This window comes from Camelina sativa, chromosome 16 (assembly GCF_030686135.1).
Source record: "Camelina sativa cultivar CO46 ecotype springtype chromosome 16, ASM3068613v1".
In the NCBI taxonomy this organism is placed as follows: Eukaryota; Viridiplantae; Streptophyta; class Magnoliopsida; order Brassicales; family Brassicaceae; genus Camelina; species Camelina sativa.
This window is the reverse complement of record NC_141895.1, coordinates 22865929-22886212: the sequence shown is the minus strand read 5'-3', so window position 1 is coordinate 22886212 and position 20284 is coordinate 22865929. Positions and strand designations below refer to the sequence as shown.

At 36.5% G+C, this 20284-nt stretch overlaps 4 protein-coding genes across 5 annotated transcripts; 2 read left to right on the top strand and 2 right to left on the bottom strand.

Moving 5' to 3' along the window:
* Positions 1 to 2395: 2395 nt before the first annotated feature.
* Positions 2396 to 5084, bottom strand: LOC104751394 (uncharacterized). Its single transcript, XM_010473327.3, has 2 exons — positions 3589 to 5084; positions 2396 to 2713 (listed from the first exon to the last, which is right to left on the bottom strand). Exons 1-2 carry the CDS (start codon positions 4767 to 4769, stop codon positions 2695 to 2697), a joined length of 1200 nt encoding a protein of 399 aa, XP_010471629.2. The 5' UTR covers positions 4770 to 5084; the 3' UTR covers positions 2396 to 2694.
* A 2000-nt stretch (positions 5085 to 7084) lies between these two features.
* On the top strand, positions 7085 to 11022 carry LOC104751393 (sugar transporter ERD6-like 6). Its single transcript, XM_010473326.3, has 17 exons — positions 7085 to 7896; positions 8121 to 8183; positions 8274 to 8363; positions 8454 to 8513; positions 8607 to 8672; positions 8753 to 8818; positions 8904 to 8979; positions 9070 to 9134; positions 9231 to 9323; positions 9405 to 9485; positions 9589 to 9673; positions 9756 to 9865; positions 9965 to 10024; positions 10120 to 10185; positions 10270 to 10329; positions 10437 to 10551; positions 10656 to 11022. The coding sequence occupies exons 1-17, from the start codon at positions 7702 to 7704 to the stop codon at positions 10766 to 10768; spliced, it is 1464 nt and encodes a 487-aa protein (XP_010471628.1). The 5' UTR covers positions 7085 to 7701; the 3' UTR covers positions 10769 to 11022.
* Positions 11023 to 11388: 366 nt separating this feature from the next.
* LOC104751392 (uncharacterized) lies at positions 11389 to 17013 on the bottom strand. Of its 2 annotated transcripts, none has more exons than XM_010473324.3 (16): positions 16547 to 17013; positions 15353 to 15672; positions 15197 to 15274; positions 14909 to 15129; positions 14583 to 14675; positions 14374 to 14457; positions 13928 to 14044; positions 13650 to 13755; positions 13449 to 13565; positions 13232 to 13289; positions 12886 to 12962; positions 12380 to 12450; positions 12195 to 12255; positions 12047 to 12106; positions 11879 to 11941; positions 11389 to 11784 (listed from the first exon to the last, which is right to left on the bottom strand). In XM_010473324.3, the coding sequence occupies exons 1-16, from the start codon at positions 16809 to 16811 to the stop codon at positions 11662 to 11664; spliced, it is 1914 nt and encodes a 637-aa protein (XP_010471626.1). In that variant the 5' UTR covers positions 16812 to 17013; the 3' UTR covers positions 11389 to 11661. The 2 variants fall into 2 exon arrangements, with proteins under 2 accessions (XP_010471626.1, XP_010471627.1); XM_010473325.3 differs by lacking the exon at positions 16547 to 17013 and adding an exon at positions 16073 to 16362.
* On the top strand, positions 17005 to 20154 carry LOC104751391 (S-adenosyl-L-methionine-dependent tRNA 4-demethylwyosine synthase). Its single transcript, XM_010473322.3, has 8 exons — positions 17005 to 18069; positions 18161 to 18276; positions 18378 to 18553; positions 18751 to 18941; positions 19042 to 19128; positions 19222 to 19379; positions 19467 to 19677; positions 19773 to 20154. The coding sequence occupies exons 1-8, from the start codon at positions 17212 to 17214 to the stop codon at positions 19926 to 19928; spliced, it is 1953 nt and encodes a 650-aa protein (XP_010471624.2). The 5' UTR covers positions 17005 to 17211; the 3' UTR covers positions 19929 to 20154.
* The last annotated feature ends 130 nt before the right edge of the window (positions 20155 to 20284 follow it).

Below are 20284 nucleotides of genomic sequence, written 5' to 3'. Positions count from 1 at the left end.
CCTGTCACACGATAATTACTTCTCTACCATAACATGTTTTGTCCCCTTTAGCATTATGACCTCATTCTCTCTCTTTCTAACCATTTTATTTGGATTTGATTTACTAAATATCGAATCGAATTATATATATAATAAAACCCAAACTAATTATGTACTAATTTCGAATTTTTTTTTGGCACCGTCTAGCAAATGTATATTGTTTACTTAAAAAGCAGCTTTTGATTTCCTGGTTCTACCACTATTTCTTTAGATGAGGTTTCTGCTAAATTGTGAATCATATTCTCAGCAAATCCATAAGAAATGGTTAATAAATAAATGCAGCTATTTTTTCAAATTAAAAAGTGTAATATATTGTTACTTTATCTTCTTTAAAAAAAATAATTAAAATGTCAACAACGTAACTCTGGATTATCTATTGCAGAGAACGACCTCTACTATAGAATGGTAGTAATCAGTGTTAAAAGTAAAAAATATACGAACAGTATATGTATATATTCCAAGATTATGAACATTGCTTTACATTTTCACTCAAAAAGTTTACCAATTTTAATGATCTTGGAAACATCATCTGTTCTCTGACAAGCTTACCCCAAACAAGAATTTGAAGATCTATATTTGATACGATTTAGATCATCATGTCTCAACATTATGTAACATCAAAAATTCAACACTATAGACCTAATTACGCATTGGATTGGAACAGTGTACATATTCAACCTTTTTGACCTAGAAAACAAAATTAAAGTCAAATAAACAAATCATGCTTAATACGATTATCAATCTTATCATCAGATCCCATTAATTAATTAATTATTTCAATATTTATATTAGTTTATTATCGAAGTACGATGACTTTGGTAGTTAGTTTACTTTCGGGCTCGTGTCATTAAAAAGTTTAAGGTACAACTCTATGTTTGTATACACAAACAATGATGCTATCTGTATCTAATCTTAGGATTTAAGTCTATTTAATTATATTTGTATATAAACCATATTTATCTCCTAATTGTCACTCATCACAATAGGATCCGCTAACAATGATCTTGTTTTGTCTCTTTGTTGCTTTGGGACGAGTAGACTTAAATCGGTGTATTACGATTCAAGAACACAACCATAAGTAAATTACTAATTAAATTTACAGGGGAATTTTGGATATCCCTTTACTAAGAGATACCAGGTGAAGTTAAATCAAAAATAAAATTATAAATGAATTTTGACGTCAACAATGGTTATATATTAATACACAAATTATGAACTTAACTTAACCCAAAATATATATATGAACTAAAAAAAAGAAAGGATTGTGAGGATATGAAATGTCTATATTCAGACAGAGAATCAAACCAAAAAAGTAAAACAAAGCAGTTTGAAGTAGTAAGAACTGTAGAACCCAACATTGTCTGAATTTTCTCTCTCTACTCTCTCTCTCGCTCTCTATACTTTCTGGCTTTCTGCCACTCTCCACGCTTCCCCGCAGTTACCTTTTCCTTTTTTTTTCACACTCTCTCTATTTTCTTTTTTTTTTTTTCGTTTTTTTTTTCTTTTAATTTTCTTTGTATGTTTTTTTAAACCTAAGTTTAGCTTCTCACTATGGTGTTGATGTAGGGACATTTTGGGATTTGACGTAATCCCACCAGCATGGTTTTACTAAAAGTATTAAATTTTCCTGTCCGGTTCATCCAAACCGATCTCTGGTTAGCTAAATGCATGTAACAAGAGAGTTGTTGTTTGCATAATGTAGTTATTTTAAGTGATTAAAGTTCATGGAATATTCTTCTGTAAAACCATTTAGATCGAATATTTATTTTGTATGTAAAAGAAAAAGTTAGCTGGAAAATGAAATGAATGAAAAGGAAAGCAGTGATTTGTCCCTATCAGCTCTCTACTCTTTCTGAAAAACAAGACTTGAGGGTTTTGTGTTGCAACTTGTTTTGTAGCTAAAACCAGTACTTCCTCTTACTTCGCTGTTTCAGAACACTTGCTTTGTTGTTTTCTACAAAACCCTTACGAGTTTTTGTTTGGCTCTCAAGTCTCTCACCCTCCCATGCTTCACTTTCTTTCTTACTAAAACAGAGCTTTAATTGTGTGGTGTAGAAAGATGGATCTGTGTCTCAGTTACAGTGACAAAGGCAACAAACAAACAGAAGTTTTTTCATCAACTCCGTTGTCTTTAAACTCATAATAGAAGATCCCAAAACTGATATATCAACCAAAGGCTTCTTCTTTTTTCTTCCATGTGGTTACAGATTGTTACTGTGTTTTGACAACTCAACGCAACAAGGACATAACCTCTGTTTTATGACTTTCTTGCGACTATTCTACATCAGCAAAAACCATGTGTTGATGAAATAAATCAAAAAATGGATTGGATTTTTGATTAGGAGACGTGGCCCTGTTTTAGAAATAGAGATGTGGCTCTGTTTTAAATACGAATCAGGAGAGGCTCTAGAGGTTTGCTTAGAGAACGGTTCAAGTCTCCAACAAAAGAAAATCGATGAAAAAGTTCATTAGCTAAACTAAATCGTACATACTCTTCACTGGGCTAATAAAGATTTCTGTTCCATAGCCTTTTTTTATTCTTATTTCCTGGCTGCGGAAGCGGAACAAAGACTTCTTCACCAGACAATAGCCAAAGACCACCGGACCGGAATCCCTATCCCGCCAAGAAAGACAATAATTATGGTCCCAAGTCAGCTACGTTTGGCCCCATGCCCTGTTAAAGAAGACAAACATACTGAAATTAGAAGAATATGATGTATAAACATCCTTGTAATTATTGTAACTAGTCCATAATTCGCAACCAAATTCAGCATTACAGAAAACAGTGACTTGGGTGAGAAAAGCTTCACCTATCGTGCTATGAGTATTCATGGTTAATCCTATTGTAAGCAATTCATTCGACTAGTGTCATTTGCATTTGCTTGGGGAAATGTGAAACATTAATACCAGAAGTAGGTGATGTCTCTCAAATATTAGAATTCCTAAAGTACCATTCTTCCATCTCAACTAGTTTTAGTAGGTATACAATATACACTGCCATAAATGTGATTAAGTTGAAACCTGCATATATCACTATACGGAGCATAGCCTAAGGCTGAGGACAAGACGAAGATTAGCCAACGAACTTGACATGAGAAATCTATCAATTATAATCAGAAGATTAAATAGGTCTATCCAGCCATGAAAACCAACCCTAAACCAATTCCCTGCATAGATGCTCTATTCTCTCAAACATTGTAAGCTCCACAAAACTAAGTATCTTCTTACGCCGCTTGCACGCTCATACAAGTGTTTTCTTTACAAACTAAAACCAATTTAACCTATCTCAACTGTAAGTACATGCTACTGGGCGTTGACAGTTAAAGTAGAGCGTTAAAGCACTGAGATTAACTTTAGGAGACAATAACCAAACACGTTAGTACTAACTCACAGCAAGTATAGTAAAAACGCAATCAATCCAATGCTCTCTTTATCTAAAGCACATATTCACCAATAAGGGCACCAAAATTCAAGCAAAGTAAAAAGTAGATGACAAGTATTGCATATTAAACACTGAGATACTAAGTTTGATAAAGTAACTGACTATACCCGATACTGAACACACTATTAAGAGGGTCCATAAGCTGAGGCTGTTGTTGCTGATGTTGTTGTTGTTGTTGTTGCTGCTGATGCTGTTGTTGTTGATCTTGAATGTCTTCCATCTGTGGAAACGAAAGAGGAGCTCCGGCCGTCACAGTGGCAGCATTTGGAGGTCTACCTTTAGATTCAACAAGCCGCCACATGTACCATGACGCTACTGATCTATACGGACGCCATTTCTCGCAAAGCTGCTCCATTTGCGATGGGCGAGGCAAATACGGCAAGTCATTAAGCATCTGCACACCTTTCCGTACACCAAGATCATTAACTGGCAACACATCGGGTCTATGAAGAGAGTTTATCATAAACATATGAACCGACCATGACCCAATCCCATTGACCATCGTTAGCATCGTGAACAAAGATTTCTCATCCATGTTAACAATTGCAGAATCCGACAAGATCCCGTTTTGATATTTCCTAGCAAGATCGTGAAGGTAACTCGCTTTACGCCCGGAAACACCGATTTGACGAAGCCGTTGAGGTGTCAAAGGTAAGACATTCTCTGGGACGACGCCATTTTCACCTCCGCACATGTCAACGAAGCGTGTGTAGATTGAGTTCCCAGCCTTAGCTGCAAGCTGCTGATAAAGAATGCTTCTAATCAGAGCCAAGAACGGAGTATGAAAAGACTCGAACGTTGGTGGCGGGTGGATATCAATCAACGACGCGAGCAGAGGATCAACACTTTGGAGATGGTGAAGCGCTGTTTCAAGCTCGCCTTCACAGGTCAGAGACCTCGGCACGGTTATAGCGCGTGACTGTGATAATTTACTCTTCACGGGTTGTTTTGTAGCCGTCACGAGCGGCGTCATCATCTGAGAAAGGTTATGATCCGGCTTGAATCCGTCGATGTTACCGGAGGCGTCGTCGTCGGGTGAAAGCTTCCGGATTTTTCGAGGACGGAGTGGGATTTTGGCAGGTGGTGGCGATACATTGCCTAACTCAGTGACCCGTGGCGCTTCAATGGTGGTTGATGAGACGATTGAGCCAGAGACTCCGGCGGACGAAGTGGACTCGTCATCGTTGGTTTCCGGGGGGATCGGATTAGGGTTTTCGGGATTGGGTGATTGTGGTTGGTCTTGGAGATGAGTATGTGACGATGGTTGAGAAGGTGAGTGTTCACCCATGTGGTGGAAATTGAGAGTTCGAGTTGATAAAATTAGGGTTTTTTTTTGGGAGAATCGACAAAAACCTAATCGGAGACTAACCACGGCTGAGTGAAGGGGGAAGGTTGCGCGTCTCGTGCTTGCTTGAACGTTAAATTCTTATCTAACGCGACTTTGATGAGAGTGGACCTCACGCTCCGACGTCCTTTTATATGGGTTTCAAGTAATAAGCCCAGACGTGGTTGCTTGGGTCTTTTGAATTGGGCTCAGTAAACTGGACAGTTATTTACAAGAACTAGTCGTTGTTGATGTTATTAAATAATGTTTTTCATTTACAGTAAATTGAATATCTGATTGAGTAATGTTTATGTTTATGTTCAGTATATAATAAGAGTTTTGTAAACCATAGTATATAATTATGAGTAATGTAGATGTAAGTATTGTCAATGTGAGAAATGAGGAGGAAAGAAAAATAAATAATCAATAAGTTTCTTTACTCTCTTATGTTTTTAAACTAAAGTTGTGGTCAACGAAAATTAAAAAATTAATGATGGATCGATGGAGATAGTAAGTAAGTAATATCAGATCCACAAAGACGAGTTAGGTATGATATGATTATGAATATGATACGCTCACGTTGCTCTCGTTTTGCGTTTTCTTTAATTTTCTTATGTTAATCAAATTGTTTGACAAAATCCATTTTTTAGAGACAGGGTATTATATTTCAAAATCTATAAACATACATTTTTATAAAGTCGAGAGGTAAACTACAAATTATATATAGATAGTAAATTGATCTTACGTAAACCGTGATTTATTATATTTATTGCAAATGGTACGAATATTATTATAGTGAATACGAGAGACTTATGAATATTTTGTTGACTTTTCTTCAGTATTCAATGATAGCATACAAGTCTCACTAATATTGTAAATTTGTGATTTTTCAGCACGTTTTTTTAGATGACAACGATAGACACCTCATAAATGTATATATATATATATTTTTTTTTTTTTTGAGATGAATAGTATTCTTTAACTAACGCAAATATATCTTCGTAGATTTTTAATTTGATAAGAATAGTTTAGTTTTACATGTCTTTATGATCATGCTCTATAATCAGCAAAATGGCCAAACCACCATATTTATAAATTAAAGTCTGATATCTAATCCCCTTAAATGTGACAATAATGGATTCTTTTTAATGTGAATATAGGTTTTGATCTACAAATGCTGGTAGCCGATGATGATCATCAAAGTGACCACAAACAAGTTCTTACTTCTTAAGTACGTAAGGGAAGAGAAAAAAAAGGATGGATTGAGAAAAATTTGAAGGGCGGAACGTTGAGAGATGTTTTTAAGATTATGGTCACTTTGAGAGATGTTTTTCTCTTCGGACATCATCCAATTATGAGTGTTTTTAAGATTATGGTATGTAAAATCATTAGTCCCTCATGAAACACTAAGATTATTAGGCCATCATTAATGGGAGAACACCAAGGGTGTTCTAAGCCCTAAAAAATTAGAAAAATAATGAATAGTAGCTTAGAACACTTTTTTTAGTTCTTTATGTAGAACTGATTTAAGCCCAGTTCTTATTTGACGTGGCTTCATGTGATTGGACGAGATTTTTTGGAAAAAAAGAAAATATTTCATTTATATAAGTATGCAATTTAAATGTTAATTTATAAGTTTTTATAATTGTAATATGTTTAAGAATATTATATTAATTTATAAGTATAGAATTGCTTTTATATAAGTATGTAATTTAAATGTTAATTTATAAGTTTTTATAATTGTAATATGTTTAAGAATATTATATTAATTTATAAGTATAGAATTGCTTTTATATAAGTATGCAATTTAAATGTTAATTTATAAGTTTTTATAATTGTAATATATTTAAGAATATTATATTAATTTATAAGTATACAATTGTTTTTATATAAGTAAGCAATTTAAATGTTATTTTATAAATTTTTATAATTTGTAAAATGTTTAAGTTATTTTATAAGTTAATGTTATTAATGTTATTTTATAAGTTTTTATAATTTGTAAATGTTATTTTATAAGTTTTTATTTTATATCTTTATTCTAAAAACACCATAATTAGTTCTCCCATTTTTTTTACCTATGATCTTAACAACTGATCTAATATTATTTTCACTATATATTTAATTTAAGAACACAAAAAAAAATTCTCCCATTAATAATACCGTTATAAGATTACTTTTTTTCTTGTAGGTCTTGTATACTTAATGATGTAAGTAAGATGTGGACGCCTTTATCCAAGAGAATAAATAAAGTTTCGTATTCTTTTAGTATTTTAAATATTAAGCCGGCGTGTTCGTATAAAATTTACAGAAATATTTCCACACAATAATTTCGTTTTGAACGAGGGTTGTTATCTTATCTATTATTTTGCCAACACATTTTCTTAATTTGCATAATTTTATTAGATTTTTTTTGGGTTGAGGACAAAGTAAAAATTTTAGAAAATAATCTCCTCCCAAGTTGGTAAAAAAAAAAAAAAAAAAAAAAGTCCACATAAATCCAAACAAATTTCTAAATATGGTTAATAATGAAAGAGATGAGGCTGCTGCTAACTGTGATCTAAAAAAAAAATCTGTCTGCTTCTTTCTTGTTCTCTCCTCCAGCAATTAAACACTACATTACAGCCTTTTATAGACTCTAGAATTTTTTTGGGTTTTCTTAAATCCGTTCTTATCCAAGTCTCGTCATCAATTCCTTAGATCTTCCAAATCGACAAAGAAAGTCCAAAGACGGCTTTTTTTTTTTCTTTTTTTTTTTTTTTAATTTGGCATTTCTCTGGTTTAGAAATCTTGCATTGGACCTCTTCAGAGGGGCGACGGACGAAAGCTTGAAGCTTTTTTGAGATATAAGAAAGATTTTGATTAGATTAGGGGGATTTGTAGAACAGGATCAAAAAGGATGAGTTTCAGGGATGATACGGAAGAGGGTAGGAATGATCTGCGGCGGCCGTTCATACACACAGGAAGCTGGTACAGGATGGGTTCGAGACAATCTAGTATGATGGGTTCCTCTCAAGTTATTCGTGACAGCTCCATCTCTGTTCTTGCATGTGTTTTGATCGTTGCTCTTGGTCCTATTCAATTTGGATTCACTGTAAGCCAAAAGCAATATATATATATCCCAACCTTTTTTTTTTCATGATCTTGGGTTTTGTTTGATTTGTATGGAAGTCTGGAGATTGAAAATATGATATTTGAAGATCAAATTTGGTGAACCGAGATGATTTATCCATGTGTTTGGAGCAAATTAGAGGACTATAATTGCTTAATTTTCTGATTTGTTTTATTAAACCTCTTATGTTTTAACCTTTTGATTAGTGTGGTTATTCATCTCCAACTCAAGCTGCAATCACCAAGGATCTTGGTTTAACGGTGTCTGAGGTAATAGACCAATCTCTGTCTAGACTTGTCTGGTTTTTATCATCGCTTGTTGAATTGTGTTTGACTTTGATCTATTGCTCCATGTTGTAGTACTCTGTGTTTGGTTCTTTGTCCAATGTGGGTGCTATGGTTGGTGCAATTGCCAGTGGTCAGATCGCTGAATACATTGGACGAAAAGGGGTATAGTTCTTGATTGTTCTGTTTTCGATCCATTTTAATAAACTCTTCTTTCTTGCTTTTCTTAACCTCTTACTGTGGTTTCTTGGACAGTCTCTGATGATTGCTGCAATTCCCAATATTATTGGATGGCTTTGCATATCATTTGCAAAAGTGAGTTTTTGTTGTTCTTTAGTTTCTGTATGTCAAGGGGCGATTTAAACTTGTTGGTTGACCTTAACTCTCTACATCATTCTGGTTTTTTAGGATACTTCTTTTCTTTACATGGGAAGACTTTTAGAAGGCTTTGGCGTTGGAATCATCTCTTACACTGTAATTTTGAACTCAGCTGGTTGTTTGCTTATGGATTAACACGTTCCTGTATATTTACGCAACTCGGTTTGTGGTCTCAGGTACCTGTATATATCGCTGAGATAGCTCCACAGAACATGAGAGGAGGGTTGGGTTCTGTTAACCAGGTTTGACATGTTTAGCTGACTAATTCTTTCTATTCATTTTATGAACCGACTCATTTGTGCTAACAGTAAATGGATTTTTCTGTAGCTTTCTGTGACAATTGGAATAATGTTAGCCTATTTACTTGGCCTCTTTGTTCCATGGAGAATTCTTGCAGTTTTGGGTAAATCTCATTATACGAAGCCTGAGATTTGATTATGATTTATCTGTACTCTTCTAATCAGTTTTGTGTGTTGTATTTGTTTCTTTGTAGGGATATTACCGTGCACTGTACTGATACCAGGTCTCTTTTTCATCCCTGAATCCCCTCGCTGGCTGGTACGACTTACAATATTTGCCTTATTTTTCTTAATTTTAGTGGCATATTTTTGGCTAAACCACTCTTATGGGATGCTTTATTTCGTTAAAATGTAGGCAAAAATGGGTATGACAGATGATTTTGAAACTTCATTACAAGTTCTTCGAGGATTCGAGACTGATATAACCGTTGAGGTTAATGAAATCAAGGTAATATTGCCACTGAAATTGTTTCCTCTCAAAGTGTACATGTTCAAACGCTTATTTTTCATCTCTTCTGCAAATTTGCAGAGATCTGTGGCGTCATCTACAAAGCGAAATACAGTTCGGTTTGTGGATCTCAAGCGCCGGAGATATTATTTCCCACTTTTGGTACAAACATTAACTTATCTTTCCCTTGGAATATACTTTGTCTACCATAAGAAACATTATTTTAAAACTCCATTTTGTGTGTGTGTGTGTGTGTGTTTAACAGGTTGGTATAGGGTTGCTTGTACTTCAACAACTCGGTGGAATTAATGGTGTCCTATTCTATTCCAGTACAATATTTGAATCTGCAGGTAGAGCCGTGCTCTAAGAACACCTTATGCTTCTCAAATCATATTATTACTTAGTTTAACAATTTTGTGTTTTCATTTTCAGGAGTTACATCGAGTAATGCAGCAACATTTGGGGTCGGTGCTATCCAGGTAGTGGCGACTGCAATATCAACATGGTTGGTGGACAAAGCAGGTCGTCGGCTTCTGCTTACCGTGAGTATTAATTCATTAGTTTCATATCTCTCTAGAGAACATTTTAAGCCATATCCAAGATTAAGTGATGAATTAATGCAAATGGAAAATGTTTTCTAGATCTCATCGATTGGGATGACGATTAGCCTTGCAATTGTTGCAGCTGCTTTCTACGCAAAGGTACCTTTTTAAGTCATTAACTTTCGTAAACATCATTTCATATCCTGCAACAAACCCGAAGTTCGAATTTTTAAGTTTTACATCTCTTGTTTTAGGAATTTGTGTCTCCTGATTCAGACATGTACAGTTGGCTGAGCATCCTGTCAGTAGTTGGAGTCGTGGTAAGTTAGTTGGTTATATATATAGTGAAACGTTCTTGATGCAATAAGCGATTATTTGCACCTTAACTCTGCTGATCATTACAGGCAATGGTAGTTGCTTTCTCATTGGGAATGGGACCAATTCCGTGGCTTATTATGTCTGAGGTAACGAGTTGGTTAGAAGTTGGACCAAGTGTTGTCAAAACCGAAAAGTGAAAAAGTTACTAAACTCTAACCTTTTTTGCTGGCTTTGTTTGTTGTTTGATTAACAGATCCTTCCTGTAAACATAAAGGGTTTAGCTGGAAGTATTGCAACTCTAGCCAATTGGTTCTTTTCTTGGTTGATTACCATGACTGCAAACTTGCTCTTAGCCTGGAGCAGTGGAGGTTTCTCCATCCACCTTTTTCTTTTACTTCCCCTTTTCTCTTTCTCTCATATGATTAGGGACTGTAGAGCATTTTTGATGGATCTTTTCGGTTATTTGGGACAGGAACTTTCACTCTCTACGGGTTGGTTTGTGCATTCACAGTGGTGTTCGTGACTCTATGGGTTCCTGAGACCAAAGGCAAAACGCTTGAAGAACTTCAAGCCTTGTTCAGATAGGCAAATTCAAACAAGTTATTCTTTGTCTCCCTCCTTCTCTGTTTTGGTCAAGAACAAGAAACAAAGAAAATGTCGAGATTCTCCGGCTGTATTTATTGGGCTGAGGACGTTTCTGAGATTTGTTTGTTTGTTGTGTGTCAATAATCCACATTACCTTCTATCACATGTATATCAAACACACCCTTCAAGTATTTGTAATTTTGTTGAACTCTTCTCACAGAGTAAAGACTGCAATCAGAGAGAATTCTACTTAACAGCAGAGGAAGAAGATACGTTAAAACTTAGCTGTATACAACTTTATACCCAAAAGCATCTGAATCGGTACCGCTAACATTACTTTTTTCTTTTTCCCTTCACCCCCAACAAAACAAATTATTGAGTGAAAGCACTTACTAAAAATTTAAGACTAAAACGTCATATACGATACGGTATAATAATGACTCACTGACACGATTTGTTGGTGGAAATTAATGTTTAAACAGTTTAATGCAAATACTTTCGTTACCACCTAAAACGAGAAAAAAAAAAAAAAAAAAAAAATGATAGACGACAATGAAAACCAATAAAAAGCAAAACCACTGGCAAGAAATCGCTAGCCAGCAATAATTGAGGTGTAAATATGGAACGAAATAGAGATTTGGTCCATTTATGATCAATAGGAAGTTTTGAAAACACTAAAATGCCTCTAACAAATATCCGACCATTCAATACAAAACTCCAAAAGAGTTTATCTCCAATAGAAAACATGTCCTTAGATTCACAAGCTTGTACCAAGTGAAATTGAAATGAAAATAGGCAAGCGAGACTAAGAATGTTTATAGACACTAAGAATCAGCACCAAACCAGACCATTACTTGATTTACTCTCACTGCTATAGAGGGCATTGGGATGAATCATAGAGGAAGAAGGTGAAATTCATGGGACATGAAGTCTTCACTGGGTCTGTAATACTTGTCTGGTGAGTACAAGCGCAGGTTTGAGACTTGGCTTGTGTACAGACATGCAAATCTCTCCACCTGATTCGAAGAGAATGTGGTTTTGAAAATCAATACCTCACAAATGCAAAACACAAACCTCCACATAAGAAAGCAATTTATAAACCTTAATTACCTGATGAGCAAATCGAGAACTCTGGTAGCCGGTTTTCATCAGTTGCCCCCAGACCTTGTGAAACTGCAATTTCCAAAACCCATACTAACATGAGAAGTCGTAACAGATTGTGTAACTGAAACAAGCTGTTACACCAATACACACTCGGATTAATGAGGCTACATTTACCTTTTGGTGAGAGTCTCTTTGAGCTTGTTGGTGACTCAGTCGTACTTGATCTCTTTTAGACTGTTGAATTCCAAAAAAACAAGTTTGTGGACTAAGAATCACTCATCCAACTGTTAAAGATCCAGGACTTATACAAATTCTATCTTACCTCCAAGTCCTTGAGCGCTGATAACATTTCCTGCTTATCATTCTCGTTGATATCGTCACACCTGAATGATAGAATTGATTACGCAGATAAGTTTTGTGTTTAATTACTTTAACTATTAAGAATTATAATATATGTAATGTAACACAGCTTTCTTTGGACCAAGACCTAATTTAAAAAGCACTCACTTCAGGGACCAATTCAAGTGATGAATTGTGTCTTCAACCGAATCACGCTCATTTCTCATCAAAATAAGTTCCTGCAGACCAAAATATCTAAGAATTAAAGTGGACGAGACAAAAGAAAACATACTGAATTGAGAGCTTAATGTAAACTGACAGATATTAGGATCATTAGCAGTTTTTGATCCAATTTCGTCAAGGAAAATCCGAAGACTTGCCCCACATACAGAATTACAGATGTCAATGGAACTTCAAAAATGCATGAAGCAGCTTTTCAACTAAGAAATATTCAGTCTATGACACAACATTGAACCCAAACCAATGATACACCAGCAGTATATGATAGATGATGTTGAGGCAAAGGAACACAAATATGGAAGACCTTGGTGTTTCATAAATGAATTGATCATTCAGTTTAATAAAAAAAGACTCCTACAACCTTGATTTTCACAAATTGATAGACCTCTTAGAATAATAACAGATATAAAGAGACTAAGAGAGTATTCAATCACCTTACGCATATTCCTCAGTTCCCATAAAAGTTCAACCTCTTTTTCTAGTTCTGGAACCACAAGCATAGTTCTCCAGCCTGAAGAAATGAAGAAAATCAAGATGCAAGAAACTGGCGCGAACAAAGTGCACTTTATAACAGTTTTTCTTATAGCTATCTTCATCAACATGCAACTGCTACTGGCTTACTTACATACTAAGCTAGTCAGTCACAAGTTCAATTATAGCATACCATAAATTTATTCTCAGAATCCATACATAGTTCAGTTAGACCCATGAAAGATTTGTTCAAGTTACTTCACAAAACAAAACATAAGAAAAGTCTATAACTGGACAAGAAGACCTTACCAAGTATTTTTTTGCTGCGCAGGATATCACCGTATATATGATCACCAACATAAAGTACCTAATAAATGGAATAGCTGAATAAGTGACAAATGATGCATGGCACAGTACATCAGTCATACATTACTATAGGTTCTAAGATCTGTCATTTCATAATACACTGATACTTCTAATCAAGAGCAAGCAAATCTTTCTTTGAGAAGTAGCTAGTGCGCACAACCTGTGAACTTGACTCAATGGAGAGCAAACTGTGAAGATGCCCAACATTTCCACCTTGAAAAACTCGACAACCTTTATCTTTACTCTTCAGTAAAATTTTTGGTGAAGGATCTCCCACCTTTCAACAGATTCACAAGGATCATTTAAATAAGCTGAGCAAGTGAAAGACTGTGAATGACTATCCCAATTCATTAAATCAAACCTGAGCCATAGGTGTTCCATTATCAGTATTACTAAGCATTCCAGACTGAGGTTCCACCTCAAAAAGGTTAGCACGGCTCTCTTCATGGAAGAAACCCGGTTTTGCACTTCACGAAAAAGTATCCAATTCAGAATTCAGATAGCAAACAAATGAAATGAGATAAGAATATTTCCAGTAACAAAATACATCAACCAATTCCTAACCAACAACAACGATTTTGATCACAAAAGTTTTTTTTTTAGAGCATTAAGTTAAAGAGACTTGGTAAAGAAAAAGACCTGCCAGTGATCACAACATCAAAATACTGGAGCCAATCAAAGTTGCATGTATGGGGACCATGTACTGTGCGCCCTCCACAAAGAAAATTCATCACAATATTTGTGTAGTCCCACAAACTGCAAGAATGTTAATTCGAAAATATGTCTCTCAGCAATATGAAAGTAAATTGATTGTTTAGGAACATGTGGGAACAAATCACCAATGTTAACGTTTGTTTCTGAGCAACAGGATACTCAGAAATGTTTTTTTTCGTATCTTCCTTAGTTCCAAATTTCAATTACAAGGGTAGGAAACAGGTTACAATGGTTGAAGTTAATTAAGTCATATTTATTTAAAATTCTTAAATCTGAATCTAACTGAACAGCTACAAAAGCAATATTTGCATAAAATAACTGAAGGGGGAAACTTTGAAAGTTTGACGTTTGTAGAATATCGTCAGCATTACCTATTGGTCACCAAGAATGTAGAACGTCCAGAATCTCTAATCATTTTTATTAGGGGTACGATCGTGGTATCCTCATTGATGTACCTGATAAATTAGCAAGTTAAGAAAAATATTATGGAAAACGAGAAAATAATTTTCCAATGGAGAGGAATGGCAGTCGTGCTTATACAACTTAAAAAAGACAGTGATGAACATACCATCAGCCTTACCTATTAGGTTCTTTTGCTACCATCTGCTTTAAAGTTCCATCACGGTGGCACAAATCAACAGCAGCACGAACATCTTTATACATCCGAGCATAACTAAAAGAATATCATTGGAGGAGGAAATAAATTCACGAGAAAAATTCAAGCAATATGATAAGCTAACAGATTCTCAACCATAAGTCCATAAGCATAAAATTTAAAGGAAACAATTCATACAAAGTACAAGTTACAGAGTCTCAGTTAACAGATAACCATTAGCAAAACATAAACTGTCCTAAAGGCTACAAAAGAATTTGACAAATGTAATAAAATATGGGAAGTTGTCTTACTCCACGTCCTTGGGAATTTTTTCTGGGTTATAATCTTTAAAATCTACGAGTTGCGCAAACAGATAGGCTTCGGCCAATGAAAAGAGAGTATCTATGAGAGCGTAGTCGGGTTCATCAAAAGAATCTCGTACTAGGCTACTTCCGTAGATGTCAACTTTGGCTTCCTTAGAGAGCTCCCTAAACCCATGATAAGCTACTTTCACATATTTATGGCGGTCCATCTGCATGATCAACAGTCAATTAGAAAGATGCAACAATTATTATGAGAGTCAGTTACAAGGTAATCACCTTTAAGATGTTTCCCCTCTTTTTGTCTAGCACCAAGCCTCTAACCATGTAATTCCAATCAAATGTCCACTCTAGCAGCTACCACACCAAGTATAACACTATTAGCCAAACTTTTCTGCTGGTCACAACTTTAAAACAAGAAAGTGGTATACTAACCTCATTTGGATACCCCAAATCATATACCAATTTCCTGACGGTTCCATCATAAGCAAGGGACTCGAAAGTTTCAGACTTGTATTGGGCAAGAGTGTAGTCCATATCAAACCCTACAGCAATGATATTTTTCATATTCAACGATCTGTTGCAGAAAATTTGTTTGCTCATATCGATTTTGTTTCCTCCTCCCGGGGAGGACCATTTATGGGGAACGTCAGACCCATCCCTGGAACCCACAGTGTGAAACTGCAACGCATTGTCACTGAGAGCACCCGGTTTCTGTTCTTCCATCGAACTCTTAGAACACAGCTGGCTTGTCCCTGAGAGTTTATCAATTAAAGTAAACATCATATTTTTTTCCTTTCCTTCAAATGATGGATGATATAGATAGCATGTACGCAACAGTGAACACACAATACAATTAGCGTAGAGAATTGTACAAGCTTTATCAAGCAAATTGAAAATAGGAATATCAAATTCCGAAAGAAGCAACTGGTTAGTCAGAATCCACCAAGGCTAAAAATAGATATACACAGAAGAAGATGATGACACGTTTTTCTACGAGTGGATAAGTGATTTGGAATTAGTCAACACGAGTCATACAACCCTTAAAGCTGCTTAGCTGATCAACATGAATGATCCCACTAGCTCACCAACAGAAAAAAAACAAACCCCCTAAGAATATATATACAAGAATACCTAAACATATCTTCATCTTACCTCGATCAAAAGACCAAAGCAGTGCACCACGTTAAAATCCTGATCCTAAAGTTTCTTCCCAAGGTATGCCCCAGGCAAGACCTAGAAATTGCAACTTCCACGATTAAAGATACCTACTAATTACTAGCACACCTTACTTGTCGTTCTACGATTCTTTCACTAATAAACAAACTCTGATTTCCCAAAAACTAAGCTACTACCAGAATCAGCTATATGGAACAAAACTAAGTTAACCAACCAAGTGGAGGAATCTACAAAACGAAAATAGAAGTGTTTCTTTCTGATACACTAAAATTCATAGCAAGATAGTGAAATCAGTCATAGCGACGTCATTTAACATGCGATTAAGACGGTTAGCCTACCACGAAAACAAACAAACGTACACGAAACGGTTTACATCAAGGGACCACGGATGATGAACAAACAAACAAAAAAAAAAAAGCAAAACGATGTAGTAGAAGGAGGAAGACGAACCAGTGGTGTGGAGAGATTCTCTTCGAGTAGGGAATTTTGCGGGGAAATGATGGAAACGGAAGCGAGGAGATAAGGTAGAGATACAGAGAGAAAGGGGAAGTGAGAGTTGGCGTTTAGAGAGACGCATGGTGGTTGTGCTAGTGAAGCTATTAAATAGGAGGAGGCATTGAGAATCGAATTCTGGAGAAAGAATAATAGGAAAACAACCACTACTTGGGAATGCCGTCGAAAAAGTTGGATTCGAACTTAAACACCACTCCGACATTTACTACCGGTAATTCGCCGGCGAATATTCCCTCCGTTTTAATTGTATTTACTTTTATTTATATCTTTTCTCCTCTCTCTCTCTCTCTCACTCGCCGGACCTAGGGAGGGAAACGAGGCGTTGCCGAAGAAGAAGAAGAAGAGATCCCCAAAGAAGATTGCCACGTAGCGGTGGCTTATTAATAAATGCGTGTGGTTGTAGCTGTTTAGGGCTTTTTTATTTTGATGGGCTTTTTAACCTAATTTTAATGGGCCTAAAATTCAAGCCCAGCTATTAAACCTTACACTTCTACTGCTCTCTTTCCGTCTTCCCCATTTCTCAGCTCTTTCTCTCTCACATTAACCGATCTTGGTTCGCGTGAACATTACGCGCCGCCGTAATCTTCTTCTAGTCGTCAGTCATGTCTGCGACTTCGTCCTTGCGTGCTCGGCTAGCTTTCGTTGCTCTACTCTCGGCGACGACTTTTTACTGTATCCACAAATATCGCCGCTTGAAGCGTCTCAAAAACCTCTCCTTAAACCCTAGCTCTACTACTTCGAAACCCACTACAAGAGGAAAGATCTTCTTCATCTCCCAAACTGGTACAGCTAAAGCGTTAGCTCAACGGCTTCACGAGCTCTGCGCATCTAATGACATGGCATTTGATCTCATCGATCCACGGAGCTACGAGCCTGAAGATCTCCCCAAAGAAACCCTAGTTATATTCGTCGCGTCGACTTGGGACGGTGGTATGCCGCCTAAGAACGGGGAGTTTCTCGTCAACTGGCTTGGCGAGAGCGCCGAGGATTTCAGAGTTGGCTCGCTTCTTCTCTCCGATTGCAAATTCGGCGTATTCGGTGTCGGTAGCCGTGCGTATGGTAAATCTTATAACGCTGTGGCAAAGGAATTGTCGAGTCAGATGACAGGATTGGGTGGACTCGAGATGATTCCGGTGGGAGAAGGTGACGTTGATGACGGAGAATTAGACAAATCATTTCAAGAATGGTGTGATGGAGTTATCAGGGTTCTGAAAGGAGGTTCTGCTCAAGAAACAAATGGGGTTTCGCAGCAGATTGATGCTGTTGAGAATGATCTTGAGTATTACGATTCAACAGATGATGAAGATGAAGACAATGATGGTGACGACGGAGGTCTTGTTGATCTTGAAGATATTGCTGGAAAAGCTCCTTCAAAGAGAAATGGCTTAGTTAAAGTGGCTAAAGTTGATGGAAAGAAAGAAATGGTGACCCCTGTGATTAGAGCAAGCTTAACGAAACAGGTACGTATTTGTGTTGGTGTTGTTTGAGCTTTGAAGCAGTGTTTACATTTTCTCTCATTTGCTTGAATGAACATGGCTTTTACACTTGCAGGGCTATAAAATCATCGGTTCGCATAGCGGGGTTAAAATATGTAGATGGACTAAGTCACAACTTAGAGGCAGGGGAGGTTGCTACAAGCACTCCTTTTATGGCATTGAGAGTCACAGGTTTAATTGAAACTTCTGCTATTTTCCCTCCTAGTCTTATGGTTTCTAGGTCGTGATTCTTATGATAGAATGTATGTTTTTATCATTTTCGAATAAGCTAGGTGCATGGAGACAACACCTAGTTTGGCTTGTGCAAACAAATGTGTCTTTTGTTGGAGGCATCACACTAATCCTGTGGGGAAGAGCTGGCAGTGGAAGATGGATGAGCCTTCAGTGATTGTGAAAGGTGCTCTACATCTTCATACAAAGATGATTAAGCAAATGAAAGGAGTTCCAGGTTAGTTTATACCTCTCCATCTTTTGACGCTTATTAGCTATGATCCCAAAAGCTTGCTATGCAGATTGAGCATTGAGCTAAGGATGCGTTTTGGAAGTTAAATGTGCTCTGGGTCGTTAGTTTATTTGATTCATTTGTTTCCATTATTTATTTGAGTGTCAGTTGCTGATGTTTATGGTTTGACTATGTTCTTTTAGGTGTAACTCCGGAGAAATTACAAGAAGGTCTAAACCCAAGACATTGTGCGTTATCACTTGTTGGTGAGCCAATTATGTATCCGGAGATCAATGCCCTTGTAGATGAGCTACATGGAAGGCGCATTTCTACTTTTTTGGTTACTAATGCACAGTTCCCTGAAAAAATTCTGATGATGAAGCCTATCACGCAGGTATGTGGTGTCTCTTTTGTACATTTTTTTCCAGCTTTGAGCGCCCTTCATGCACTTAACTGATCCAAATTGCCTAATTCATTATCTTTGACATGTACAGTTGTACGTTAGTGTAGATGCTGCCACCAAAGAGAGCTTGAAAGCTATTGACAGGCCTCTCTTTGCGGACTTCTGGGAACGGTTTATTGTGAGTATTTTTACCAGCCTCCTTTAATGAACCTTTCAAATCAAATGTGAATTAAGGTAAAGGTATATAATATCTGCATCAATTGTTTTCCAGGACTCCTTGAAAGCTCTCCAGGAAAAGCAGCAGCGAACTGTATACCGTTTAACACTTGTCAAAGGATGGAACACAGAGGAGCTAGATGCTTATTTCAACCTTTTCAGCATTGGGAAACCTGATTTCATCGAGATCAAAGGCGTCACATATTGTGGATCGTGAGTGTGTTCTACTTGTTATCATCTCTCGTACTCTCATGTTACACACGTATCATACTTATGTAAATCTTCTGGAAACGAAAACAGATCTGCGACATCAAAGTTGACGATGGAGAATGTACCATGGCACGCAGACGTTAAAGCATTCTCAGAAGCGCTGTCTCTGAAGAGCAAAGGGGAGTACGAGGTTGCTTGCGAACACGCCCATTCTTGCTGTGTTCTTCTAGGGAGGACTGAAAAGTTCAAATTGAATGGAAAGTGGTTCACTTGGATTGACTATGAAAAGTTCCACGATCTGGTTAGTTAACAAACCCGAAATATGTTCATTTCAAAATCAAGTTTTCTTGTAATTGGTATGCTATATAACGAACACTATTGAATGAATTCGCGTAGGTGGCTTCTGGAGAACCGTTCACGAGCACAGACTATATGGCTGAAACACCATCATGGGCAGTTTATGGAGCAGAGGAAGGTGGGTTTGATCCAGAGCAGTTGCGTTACAAGAAGGAAAGGCATCACCATCCTAAACCACAGGCGGTTTTAGCTTAAGACTTTTAGTAAGCTAAGCTCTTTTGCTTTTTGTGTTTTTGTCGCCATCATACTAAACCACAGGCGAACTTAGCTTAAGACAGGAGTAAGCTAAAAGCTATTTTGTTAGCCATTTACAGCTTCTTCTTCTAGGTCTAATGCTTTTTGTTTTTTTGGTGTCATCTAACGTTGTTTAACTCGTGGAAAGACGTTAAACTTTTTGAAATCATATCACACTTTGACAAAAGTTTCAATGTTTTGTTATTTTGTAATCTGATAAGGTTTCAATGTTTTGGGAAATCTTTGAAGATGATTTCGCTCGTGAAAGCCAGACCCAATAATTGTCTTCTGTTAAAAATATAGTCAAAAATATAGTC

Coding starts and splice junctions, on each gene's coding strand:
- LOC104751394 (XM_010473327.3), bottom strand. CDS start 4,769: ATGGGTGAACACTCACCTTCTCAACCATCGTCACATACTCATCTCCAA.
- LOC104751393 (XM_010473326.3), top strand. CDS start 7,702: ATGAGTTTCAGGGATGATACGGAAGAGGGTAGGAATGATCTGCGGCGG. Junction 10,186..10,269: donor TGTCAGTAGTTGGAGTCGTG/GTAAGTTAGTTG, acceptor TGATCATTACAG/GCAATGGTAGTTGCTTTCTC. Junction 10,330..10,436: donor CGTGGCTTATTATGTCTGAG/GTAACGAGTTGG, acceptor TTTGATTAACAG/ATCCTTCCTGTAAACATAAA.
- LOC104751392 (XM_010473324.3), bottom strand. CDS start 16,811: ATGTCGGAGTGGTGTTTAAGTTCGAATCCAACTTTTTCGACGGCATTC. Junction 15,275..15,352: donor ATTTGGGGTATCCAAATGAG/GTTAGTATACCA, acceptor TTGGTGTGGTAG/CTGCTAGAGTGGACATTTGA. Junction 12,107..12,194: donor CAGCGCTCAAGGACTTGGAG/GTAAGATAGAAT, acceptor GGAATTCAACAG/TCTAAAAGAGATCAAGTACG.
- LOC104751391 (XM_010473322.3), top strand. CDS start 17,212: ATGTCTGCGACTTCGTCCTTGCGTGCTCGGCTAGCTTTCGTTGCTCTA. Junction 18,070..18,160: donor GAGCAAGCTTAACGAAACAG/GTACGTATTTGT, acceptor TTACACTTGCAG/GGCTATAAAATCATCGGTTC. Junction 18,554..18,750: donor GCAAATGAAAGGAGTTCCAG/GTTAGTTTATAC, acceptor ATGTTCTTTTAG/GTGTAACTCCGGAGAAATTA.